This window comes from Salvelinus alpinus, chromosome 1, assembly GCF_045679555.1.
Source record: "Salvelinus alpinus chromosome 1, SLU_Salpinus.1, whole genome shotgun sequence".
In the NCBI taxonomy this organism is placed as follows: Eukaryota; Metazoa; Chordata; class Actinopteri; order Salmoniformes; family Salmonidae; genus Salvelinus; species Salvelinus alpinus.
In genome coordinates, this window is record NC_092086.1 from 1,272,747 (window position 1) to 1,285,482 (window position 12,736).

General features: G+C 51.0%; 1 protein-coding gene across 1 annotated transcript in view; it reads left to right on the plus strand.

The window, feature by feature from the left end:
• The window catches only part of znf598 (zinc finger protein 598), a 36,294-nt gene that overhangs the window by 10,695 nt on the left and 12,863 nt on the right, over positions 1–12,736 (plus strand). The window contains 3 exon segments of the mRNA XM_071390479.1: positions 37–545; positions 4,863–5,353; positions 5,355–5,823. Coding sequence (XP_071246580.1) covers positions 37–545; positions 4,863–5,353; positions 5,355–5,823 — 1,469 coding nt within the window.

A 12,736-nucleotide genomic window follows, 5' to 3' on the forward strand; every position in this document is an offset into this window, starting at 1 on the left:
GATCGACTATAATGACTGATGCTGTGTTTTTGGTAGTGAGGAGGAGGACAGGGAGTTGGCAGTAGCAGTCAGAGCCTCTATGATGCAGCAGAGGAGACAGGAGGACAGAGGAGGAGACACCCAGGAGAGGAGTGGAGCGCCCAAACACCGCAAAGAGGAGCGGATGGAGAGGCCGGAGCGGATGGAGAGGCCGGAGCGGATGGAGAGGCCGGAGCGGATGGAGAGGCCGGAGCGGATGGAGAGGCCGGAGCGGATGGAGAGGCCGGAGCGGATGGAGAGGCCGGAGCGGATGGAGAGGCCGGAGCGGATGGAGAGGCCGGAGCGGATGGAGAGGCCGGAGCGGATGGAGAGGCCGGAGCGGATGGAGAGGCCGGAGCGGATGGAGAGGCCGGAGCGGATGGAGAGGCCGGAGCGGATGGAGACTGAGGAGAGACACAGGAGCGTTCCTATTAAACCTCCAGCAGAAGCTCCCCCAGTGAGGACCATGAAGAGTAACCCTCTGACAGGAGACGACTTCCCAGCTCTCCTGGGGGCGGCAGCACCCACACTGAACACACACACACACACACACACACACACACACACACACACACACCCCGAGGTGAATGTGTATACCAGCCGTGTTATCATTAATGTGTATATTACACTGTAAAGGCCCCCCCCCCCAGCCCTCCTGTCCCCCCCCCAGGTCTCTCTGTAGTGATGTATATATATTAATGTGTATATTACACTGTAAATCCCCCCCCCCCCCCCCAGCCCTCCTGTCCCCCCCCCCCCCAGATGTCTCTCTGTAGTGATGTATATTATAGGTATATATATTAATGTGTATATTACACTGTAAAGCCCCCCCCCCCCCAGCCCTCCTGTCCCCCCCAGATGTCTCTCTGTAGTGATGTATATTATAGGTATATATATTAATGTGTATATTACACTGTAAAGCCCCCCCCCCCCCAGCCCTCCTGTCCCCCCCAGGTCTCTCTGTAGTGATGTATATTATAGGTATATATATTAATGTGTATATTATACTGTAAAGCCCCCCCCAGCCCTCCTGTCCCCCCCCCCCCAGGTCTCTCTGTAGTGATGTATATTATAGGTATATATATTAATGTGTATATTACACTGTAAAGCCCCCCCCCCCCCCCAGCCCTCCTGTCCCCCCCCCAGGTCTCTCTGTAGTGATGTATGTTATAGGTATATATATTAATGTGTATATTACACTGTAAAGCCCCCCCCCCCCCCCGGGTCTCTCTGTAGTGATGTATGTTATAGGTATATATATTAATGTGTATATTACACTGTAAAGGCCCCCCCCCCCAGGTCTCTCTGTAGTGATGTATGTTATAGGTATATATATTGTGTGTGTTACAGTGTTAAGCGTCCCCCCCAGGTCTCTCTGTAGTGATGTATGTTATAGGTATATATATTAATGTGTATATTACACTGTAAAGGCCCCCCCCCCCCCCCCGGGTCTCTCTGTAGTGATGTATGTTATAGGTATATATATTGTGTGTGTTACAGTGTTAAGCGTCCCCCCCAGGTCTCTCTGTAGTGATGTATGTTATAGGTATATATATTAATGTGTATATTACACTGTAAAGCCCCCCCCCAGCCCTCCTACCCCCCCAGGTCTCTCTGTAGTGATGTATATTATAGGTATATATATTAATGTGTATATTACACTGTAAAGCCCCCCCCCCCCCCCCCCAGCCCTCCTGTCCCCCCCCCAGGTCTCTCTGTAGTGATGTATATTATAGGTATATATATTAATGTGTATATTACACTGTAAAGGACCCCCCCCCCCCCCCCCCCCGGGTCTCTCTGTAGTGATGTATGTTATAGGTATATATATTAATGTGTATATTACACTGTAAAGGCCCCCCCCCCCCCCCCGGGTCTCTCTGTAGTGATGTATGTTATAGGTATATATATTAATGTGTATATTACACTGTAAAGGCCCCCCCCCAGCCCTCCTGTCCCCCCCCAGGTCTCTCTGTAGTGATGTGTGTTATAGGTGTATATATTAATGTGTATATTACACTGTAAAGCCCCCCCCCCAGCCCTCCTGTCCCCCCCCAGGTCTCTCTGTAGTGATGTATGTTATAGGTATATATATTAATGTGTATATTACACTGTAAAGCCCCCCCCCCCCCCCCCCCAGGTCTCTCTGTAGTGATGTATGTTATAGGTATATATATTGTGTGTGTTACAGTGTTAAGCGTCCCCCCCAGGTCTCTCTGTAGTGATGTATGTTATAGGTATATATATTAATGTGTATATTTCACTGTAAAGCCCCCCCCCCAGCCCTCCTACCCCCCCCCCAGGTCTCTCTGTAGTGATGTATATTATAGGTATATATATTAATGTGTATATTACACTGTAAAGGCCCCCCCCCCCCCCCCGGGTCTCTCTGTAGTGATGTATGTTATAGGTATATATATTAATGTGTATATTACACTGTAAAGCCCCCCCCAGCCTTCCTGTCCCCCCCCCAGGTCTCTCTGTAGTGATGTATGTTATAGGTATATATATTAATGTGTATATTACACTGTAAAGCCCCCCCCCCCAGCCCTCCTGCCCCCCCCAGGTCTCTCTGTAGTGATGTATATTATAGGTATATATATTAATGTGTATATTACACTGTAAAGCCCCCCCCAGCCCTCCTGTCCCCCCCCCAGGTCTCTCTGTAGTGATGTATGTTATAGGTATATATATTAATGTGTATATTACACTGTAAAGCCCCCCCCCCCCCCCCCCCAGGTCTCTCTGTAGTGATGTATATTATAGGTATATATATTAATGTGTATATTACACTGTAAAGCCCCCCCCCAGCCCTCCTGTCCCCCCCCCAGGTCTCTCTGTAGTGATGTATGTTATAGGTATATATATTAATGTGTATATTACACTGTAAAGCCCCCCCCAGCCCTCCTGTCCCCCCCCCCAGGTCTCTCTGTAGTGATGTATGTTATAGGTATATATATTAATGTGTATATTACACTGTAATGCCCCCCCCCCCCCAAGGTCTCTCTGTAGTGATGTATATTATAGGTGTATATATTAATGTGTATATTACACTGTAAAGCCCCCCCCCAGCCTTCCTGTCCCCCCCCAGGTCTCTCTGTAGTGATGTATATTATAGGTATATATATTAATGTGTATATTACACTGTAATGCCCCCCCACCAGCCCTTCTGTCCCCCCCCCAGGTCTCTCTGTAGTGATGTATGTTATAGGTATATATATTAATGTGTATATTACACTGTAAAGCCCCCCCCCCCAGCCCTCCTGCCCCCCCCAGGTCTCTCTGTAGTGATGTATATTATAGGTATATATATTAATGTGTATATTACACTGTAAAGCCCCCCCCAGCCCTCCTGTCCCCCCCCCAGGTCTCTCTGTAGTGATGTATGTTATAGGTATATATATTAATGTGTATATTACACTGTAAACCCCCCCCCCAGGTCTCTCTGTAGTGATGTATATTATAGGTATATATATTAATGTGTATATTACACTGTAAAGCCCCCCCCAGCCTTCCTGTCCCCCCCCCCAGGTCTCTCTGTAGTGATGTATGTTATAGGTATATATATTAATGTGTATATTACACTGTAAAGCCCCCCCCCCAGCCCTCCTGCCCCCCCCAGGTCTCTCTTTAGTGATGTATATTATAGGTATATATATTAATGTGTATATTACACTGTAAAGCCCCCCCCCAGCCCTCCTGTCCCCCCCCCAGGTCTCTCTGTAGTGATGTATGTTATAGGTATATATATTAATGTGTATATTACACTGTAAAGCCCCCCCCAGCCCTCCTGCCCCCCCCCCCCCAGGTCTCTCTGTAGTGATGTATGTTATAGGTATATATATGAATGTGTATATTACACTGTAAAGCCCCCCCCAGCCCTCCTGTCCCCCCCCCCCCAGGTCTCTCTGTAGTGATGTATATTATAGGTATATATATTAATGTGTATATTACACTGTAAAGCCCCCCCCCCAGCCCTCCTGTCCCCCCCCAGGTCTCTCTGTAGTGATGTATATTATAGGTATATATATTAATGTGTATATTACACTGTAAAGCCCCCCCCAGCCCTCCTGTCCCCCCCCCAGGTCTCTCTGTAGTGATGTATGTTATAGGTATATATATTAATGTGTATATTACACTGTAAAGCCCCCCCCCCAGCCCTCCTGTCCCCCCCCAGGTCTCTCTGTAGTGATGTATATTATAGGTATATATATTAATGTGTATATTACACTGTAAAGCCCCCAGCCCTCCTGTCCCCCCCCCCCAGGTCTCTCTGTAGTGATGTATATTATAGGTATATATATTAATGTGTATATTACACTGTAAAGCCCCCCCCCAGCCCTCCTGTCCCCCCCCCAGGTCTCTCTGTAGTGATGTATATTATAGGTATATATATTAATGTGTATATTACACTGTAAAGCCCCCCCCCCAGCCCTCCTGTCCCCCCCAGGTCTCTCTGTAGTGATGTATATTATAGGTATATATATTAATGTGTATATTACACTGTAAAGCCCCCCCCAGCCCTCCTGTCCCCCCCCCAGGTCTCTCTGTAGTGATGTATGTTATAGGTATATATATTAATGTGTATATTACACTGTAAAGCCCCCCCCCCCAGCCCTCCTGTCCCCCCCCAGGTCTCTCTGTAGTGATGTATATTATAGGTATATATATTAATGTGTATATTACACTGTAAAGCCCCCAGCCCTCCTGTCCCCCCCCCCAGGTCTCTCTGTAGTGATGTATATTATAGGTATATATATTAATGTGTATATTACACTGTAAAGCCCCCCCCCAGCCCTCCTGTCCCCCCCCAGGTCTCTCTGTAGTGATGTATATATATTGTGTGTGTTACAGTGTAAAGCCCCCACCAGCCCTGAAGACTCCGGCCCAGGTCCCTCTGAAGGAGGATGACTTCCCCAGTCTATCTGCTGCCAAGGTTACGACCCCCATGACCCCCGCCTACTCCGCCCAACCCAGGAAGCACTCCTCCTTCCAAGAAGAAGACTTCCCCGCCCTGGTCTGTAAGATCCGCCCTCCCAGACCAGCGGGCGGAGCCACCTCAGCCTGGAGCCAAGCCAGTAGCAGCAGCTCCTCCAAGACGGTCATCCTTCCCTCCTCTTCCTCTAGACCTCCCTCTAACAACCCTCCTCTCCCTCTCCCCGCCGGCCCCCAGCTCCTCTCCTCCTCCTCTTCCTCTCGGAGGAAGAAGCTCCCCGTCCGACGCGCCTCCCCCCCATCTGATGATGACAATTGCGTTGCCAAGACGATGCAGGAGCACCGAGCAGTTCCAACCATGTTGGATATCTCCTCTCTTCTCATCGTCAAAGGACCCTCTAAGTACTGCCTCTAAGCCCCTCCCACTAACAGCTAAGCTCCTCCCACCAACCTCCAAGCCTCCCCCACTGACAGCTAAGCCCCTCCCACCAACCTCTAAGCCCTCCCCCGTGACCTCTAACCCCACTCCTATTCCCGCCCCAAGCCCCACATCCAAGACAGCCAAGAAGAAGAAACAGGCCACGCCCCCTCCATCATCATCATTTGGGAACCAAGTTCCCGTCCTCATGGAAACGGTCTCCAAGGTACAGAAGGAGAACGTTCCGGAGAGCCACGCCTCCAAACCACCGGTTGCTATGACGACGGCAGCAGTTAAAACCGCTGTAAAAGCAACGGTCAAAGCAAGTGGATTGGCTAACGGCCACCTGGATAAACCAGTCACAGTGGCCCCCCTCCCCAAAGCCCAGCCTGAACCCCCCCTGGAGGTAGAAGAGGAGTTCCCTGCCCTCATCTCCAGGAAACCGCCCCCAGGTACAAAACTATTCATATTTACTCAACACAATACATTTATATGGGGGGTTTTGTGTAGTATTACCCCTGGGAGGGTTAGGAGGGGTTTTGTGCAGTATTACCCCTGGGAGGGTTAGGAGGGGTTTTGTGCAGTATTACCCCTGGGAGGGTTAGGAGGGGTTTTGTGCAGTATTACCCCTGGGAGGGGTTTTGTGCAGTATTACCCCTGGGAGGGTTAGGAGGGGTTTTGTGTAGTATTACCCCTGGGAGGGTTAGGAGGGGTTTTGTGCAGTATTACCCCTGGGAGGGTTAGGAGGGGTTTTGTGCAGTATTACCCCTGGGAGGGGTTTTGTGTAGTATTACCCCTGGGAGGGTTAGGAGGGGTTTTGTGCAGTATTACCCCTGGGAGGGTTAGGAGTGGTTTTGTGCAGTATTACCCCTGGGAGGGTTAGGAGGGGTTTTGTGCAGTATTACCCCTGGGAGGGTTAGGAGTGGTTTTGTGCAGTATTACCCCTGGGAGGGTTAGGAGGGGTTTTGTGCAGTATTACCCCTGGGAGGGTTAGGAGTGGTTTTGTGCAGTATTACCCCTGGGAGGGTTAGGAGGGGTTTTGTACAGTATTACCCCTGGGAGGGTTAGGAGGGGTTTTGTGCAGTATTACCCCTGGGAGGGTTAGGAGGGGTTTTGTGCAGTATTACCCCTGGGAGGGGTTTTGTGCAGTATTACCCCTGGGAGGGGTTTTGTGCAGTATTACCCCTGGGAGGGGTTTTGTGCAGTATTACCCCTGGGAGGGTTAGGAGGGGTTTTGTGCAGTATTACCCCTGGGAGGGTTAGGAGTGGTTTTGTGCAGTATTACCCCTGGGAGGGTTAGGAGTGGTTTTGTGCAGTATTACCCCTGGGAGGGTTAGGAGTGGTTTTGTGCAGTATTACCCCTGGGAGGGTTAGGAGGGGTTTTGTGCAGTATTACCCCTGGGAGGGTTAGTAGGGGTTTTGTGCAGTATTACCCCTGGGAGGGTTAGGAGGGGTTTTGTGCAGTATTACCCCTGGGAGGGTTAGGAGGGGTTTTGTGCAGTATTACCCCTGGGAGGGGTTTTGTACAGTATTACCCCTGGGAGGGTTAGTAGGGATTTTGTGCAGTATTACCCCTGGGAGGGTTAGGAGGGGTTTTGTGCAGTTTTACCCCTGGGAGGGTTAGGAGTGGTATTGTACAGTATTACCCCTGGGAGGGGTTTTGTACAGTATTACCCCTGGGAGGGGTTTTGTACAGTATTACCCCTGGGAGGGTTAGTAGGGGTTTTGTGCAGTATTACCCCTGGGAGGGTTAGGAGGGGTTTTGTGCAGTATTACCCCTGGGAGGGTTAGGAGTGGTTTTGTGCAGTATTACCCCTGGGAGGGGTTTTGTGCAGTATTACCCCTGGGAGGGTTAGAAGGGGTTTTGTGCAGTATTACCCCTGGGAGGGTTAGGATGGGTTTTGTGCAGTATTACCCCTGGGAGGGGTTTTGTACAGTATTACCCCTGGGAGGGTTAGTAGTGGTTTTGTGCAGTATTACCCCTGGGAGGGTTAGGAGGGGTTTTGTGCAGTATTACACCTGGGAGGGTTAGGAGTGGTTTTGTGCAGTATTACCCCTGGGAGGGTTAGGAGTGGTTTTGTGCAGTATTACCCCTGGGAGGGTTAGGAGTGGTTTTGTACAGTATTACCCCTGGGAGGGTTAGGAGGGGTTTTGTGCAGTATTACCCCTGGGAGGGTTAGGAGGGGTTTTGTGCAGTATTACCCCTGGGAGGGTTAGGAGGGGTTTTGTGCAGTATTACCCCTGGGAGGGTTAGGAGGGGTTTTGTGCAGTATTACCCCTGGGAGGGTTAGGAGGGGTTTTGTGCAGTATTACCCCTGGGAGGGTTAGGAGGGGTTTTGTGCAGTATTACCCCTGGGAGGGGTTTTGTACAGTATTACCCCTGGGAGGGTTAGTAGGGGTTTTGTGTAGTATTACCCCTGGGAGGGTTAGGAGGGGTTTTGTGTAGTATTACCCCTGGGAGGGTTAGGAGGGGTTTTGTGCAGTATTACCCCTGGGAGGGTTAGGAGGGGTTTTGTGCAGGATTACCCCTGGGAGGGGTTTTGTACAGTATTACCCCTGGGAGGGTTAGTAGGGGTTTTGTGCAGTATTACCCCTGGGAGGGTTAGGAGGGGTTTTGTGCAGTATTACCCCTGGGAGGGTTAGGAGTGGTTTTGTACAGTATTACCCCTGGGAGGGTTAGGAGGGGTTTTGTGCAGTATTACCCCTGGGAGGGTTAGGAGGGGTTTTGTACAGTATTACCCCTGGGAGGGTTAGGAGGGGTTTTGTGCAGTATTACCCCTGGGAGGGTTAGGAGGGGTTTTGTGCAGTATTACCCCTGGGAGGGGTTTTGTACAGTATTACCCCTGGGAGGGTTAGTAGGGGTTTTGTGCAGTATTACCCCTGGGAGGGTTAGGAGGGGTTTTGTGCAGTATTACCCCTGGGAGGGGTTTTGTACAGTATTACCCCTGGGAGGGTTAGTAGGGGTTTTGTGCAGTATTACCCCTGGGAGGGTTAGGAGGGGTTTTGTGCAGTATTACCCTTGGGAGGGTTAGGAGTGGTTTTGTGCAGTATTACCCCTGGGAGGGTTAGGAGTGGTTTTGTACAGTATTACCCCTGGGAGGGTTAGGAGGGGTTTTGTGCAGTATTACCCCTGGGAGGGGTAGGAGGGGTTTTGTGCAGTATTACCCCTGGGAGGGGTAGGAGGGGTTTTGTGCAGTATTACCCCTGGGAGGGTTAGGGGGGGGGGGTTGTGCAGTATTACCCCGGGGGGGGTTTGTGCAGTATTACCCCTGGGAGGGGTTTTGTGCAGTATTACCCCTGGGAGGGTTAGGAGGGGTTTTGTGCAGTATTACCCCTGGGAGGGTTAGGGGGGGGGGTTTGTGCAGTATTACCCCTGGGGGGGGTTTTGTGCAGTATTACCCCTGGGGGGGGTTTTGTGCAGTATTACCCCTGGGGGGGGGTTTTGTGCAGTATTACCCCTGGGAGGGTCACGTCCCAGCAGTGAGTAACAACACACTTGACAGTAACGTCCCATCAGCTTGAGGATGTATTGGTCTATGAGGGCGTAACGTCCCATCAGCTTGAGGATGTGTTGGTCTATGAGGGCGTAACGTCCCATCAGCTTGAGGATGTATTGGTCTATGAGGGCGTAACGTCCCATCAGCTTGAGGATGTATTGGTCTATGAGGGCGTAACGTCCCATCAGCTTGAGGATGTATTGGTCTATGAGGGCGTAACGTCCCATCAGCTTGAGGATGTAGTGGTCTATGAGGGCGTAACGTCCCATCAGCTTGAGGATGTATTGGTCTATGAGGGCGTAACGTCCCATCAGCTTGAGGATGTGTTGGTCTATGAGGGCGTAACGTCCCATCAGCTTGAGGATGTATTGGTCTATGAGGGCGTAACGTCCCATCAGCTTGAGGATGTATTGGTCTATGAGGGCGTAACGTCCCATCAGCTTGAGGATGTATTGGTCTATGAGGGCGTAACGTCCCATCAGCTTGAGGATGTATTGGTCTATGAGGGCGTAACGTCCCATCAGCTTGAGGATGTATTGGTCTATGAGGGCGTAACGTCCCATCAGCTTGAGGATGTAGTGGTCTATGAGGGCGTAACGTCCCATCAGCTTGAGGATGTATTGGTCTATGAGGGCGTAACGTCCCATCAGCTTGAGGATGTAGTGGTCTATGAGGGCGTAACGTCCCATCAGCTTGAGGATGTGTTGGTCTATGAGGGCGTAACGTCCCATCAGCTTGAGGATGTATTGGTCTATGAGGGCGTAACGTCCCATCAGCTTGAGGATGCATTGGTCTATGAGGGCGTAACGTCCCATCAGCTTGAGGATGTATTGGTCTATGAGGGCGTAACGTCCCATCAGCTTGAGGATGTAGTGGTCTATGAGGGCGTAACGTCCCATCAGCTTGAGGATGTATTGGTCTATGAGGGCGTAACGTCCCATCAGCTTGAGGATGTATTGGTCTATGAGGGCGTAACGTCCCATCAGCTTGAGGATGTGTTGGTCTATGAGGGCGTAACGTCCCATCAGCTTGAGGATGTGTTGGTCTATGAGGGCGTAACGTCCCATCAGCTTGAGGATGTATTGGTCTATGAGGGCGTAACGTCCCATCAGCTTGAGGATGTATTAGTCTATGAGGGCGTAACGTCCCATCAGCTTGAGGATGTATTGGTCTTTGAGGGCGTAACGTCCCGGCAGCTTGAGGATGTATTGGTCTATGAGGGCGTAACGTCCCATCAGCTTGAGGATGTATTGGTCTATGAGGGCGTAACGTCCCATCAGCTTGAGGATGTGTTGGTCTATGAGGGCGTAACGTCCCGGCAGCTTGACGATGTAGTGGTCTATGAGGGCGTAACGTCCCATCAGCTTGAGGATGTGTTGGTCTATGAGGGTTTAACGTCCCGGCAGCTTGAGGATGTGTTGGTCTATGAGGGCGTAACGTCCCGGCAGCTTGACGATGTAGTGGTCTATGAGGGCGTAACGTCCCATCAGCTTGAGGATGTATTGGTCTATAAGGGCGTAACGTCCCATCAGCTTGAGGATGTATTGGTCTATGAGGGCGTAACGTCCCATCAGCTTGAGGATGTATTGGTCTATGAGGGCGTAACGTCCCATCAGCTTGAGGATGTATTGGTCTATGAGGGCGTAACGTCCCGGCAGCTTGAGGATGTGTTGGTCTATGAGGGCGTAACGTCCCATCAGCTTGAGGATGTATTGGTCTATGAGGGCGTAACGTCCCATCAGCTTGAGGATGTATTGGTCTATGAGGGCGTAACGTCCCATCAGCTTGAAGATGTATTGGTCTATGAGGGCGTAACGTCCCATCAGCTTGAGGATGTAGTGGTCTATGAGGGCGTAACGTCCCGGCAGCTTGAGGATGTGTTGGTCTATGAGGGCGTAACGTCCCGGCAGCTTGACGATGTAGTGGTCTATGAGGGCGTAACGTCCCATCAGCTTGAGGATGTATTGGTCTATGAGGGCGTAACGTCCCGGCAGCTTGAGGATGTGTTGGTCTATGAGGGCGTAACGTCCCGGCAGCTTGACGATGTAGTGGTCTATGAGGGCGTAACGTCCCATCAGCTTGAGGATGTATTGGTCTATGAGGGCGTAACGTCCCATCAGCTTGAGGATGTATTGGTCTATGAGGGCGTAACGTCCCATCAGCTTGAGGATGTATTGGTCTATGAGGGCGTAACGTCCCATCAGCTTGAGGATGTGTTGGTCTATGAGGGCGTAACGTCCCGGCAGCTTGAGGATGTATTGGTCTATGAGGGCGTAACGTCCCATCAGCTTGAGGATGTATTGGTCTATGAGGGCGTAACGCCCCATCAGCTTGAGGATGTATTAGTCTATGAGGGCTTAATGTCCCATCAGCTTGAGGATGTATTGGTCTATGAGGGCGTAACTTCCCGGCAGCTTGAGGATGTAGTGGTCTATGAGGGCGTAACGTCCCGGCAGCTTGAGGATGTATTGGTCTATGAGGGCGTAACGTCCCATCAGCTTGAGGATGTGTTGGTCTATGAGGGCGTAACGTCCCATCAGCTTGAGGATGTGTTGGTCTATGAGGGCGTAACGTCCCATCAGCTTGAGGATGTATTGGTCTATGAGGGCGTAACGTCCCATCAGCTTGAGGATGTATTAGTCTATGAGGGCGTAACGTCCCATCAGCTTGAGGATGTATTGGTCTTTGAGGGCGTAACGTCCCGGCAGCTTGAGGATGTATTGGTCTATGAGGGCGTAACGTCCCATCAGCTTGAGGATGTATTGGTCTATGAGGGCGTAACGTCCCATCAGCTTGAGGATGTAGTGGTCTATGAGGGCGTAACGTCCCGGCAGCTTGAGGATGTGTTGGTCTATGAGGGCGTAACGTCCCGGCAGCTTGACGATGTAGTGGTCTATGAGGGCGTAACGTCCCATCAGCTTGAGGATGTATTGGTCTATGAGGGCGTAACGTCCCATCAGCTTGAGGATGTGTTGGTCTATGAGGGCGTAACGTCCCGGCAGCTTGAGGATGTGTTGGTCTATGAGGGAGTAACGTCCCGGCAGCTTGACGATGTAGTGGTCTATGAGGGCGTAACGTCCCATCAGCTTGAGGATGTATTGGTCTATGAGGGCGTAACGTCCCATCAGCTTGAGGATGTATTGGTCTATGAGGGCGTAACGTCCCATCAGCTTGAGGATGTATTGGTCTATGAGGGCGTAACGTCCCATCAGCTTGAGGATGTATTGGTCTATGAGGGCGTAACGTCCCATCAGCTTGAGGATGTATTGGTCTATGAGGGCGTAACGTCCCATCAGCTTGAGGATGTATTGGTCTATGAGGGCGTAACGTCCCATCAGCTTGAGGATGTGTTGGTCTATGAGGGCGTAACGTCCCCCGGCAGCTTGAGGACGTATTGGTCTATGAGGGCGTAACGTCCCATCAGCTTGAGGATGTATTGGTCTATGAGGGCGTAACGTCCCATCAGCTTGAGGACGTATTGGTCTATGAGGGGGTAACGTCCCATCAGCTTGAGGATGTGTTGGTCTATGAGGGCGTAACGTCCCATCAGCTTGAGGATGTATTGGTCTATGAGGGCGTAACGTCCCGGCAGCTTGAGGATGTGTTGGGCTATGAGGGCGTAACGTCCCATCAGCTTGAGGATGTATTGGTCTATGAGGGCGTAACGTCCCATCAGCTTGAGGATGTATTGGTCTATGAGGGCGTAACGTCCCGGCAGCTTGAGGATGTATTGGTCTATGAGGGCGTAACGTCCCATCAGCTTGAGGATGTATTGGTCTATGAGGGCGTAACGTCCCATCAGCTTGAGGATGTGTTGGTCTATGAGGGCGTAACGTCCCATCAGCTTGAGGATGTAGTGGTCTATGAG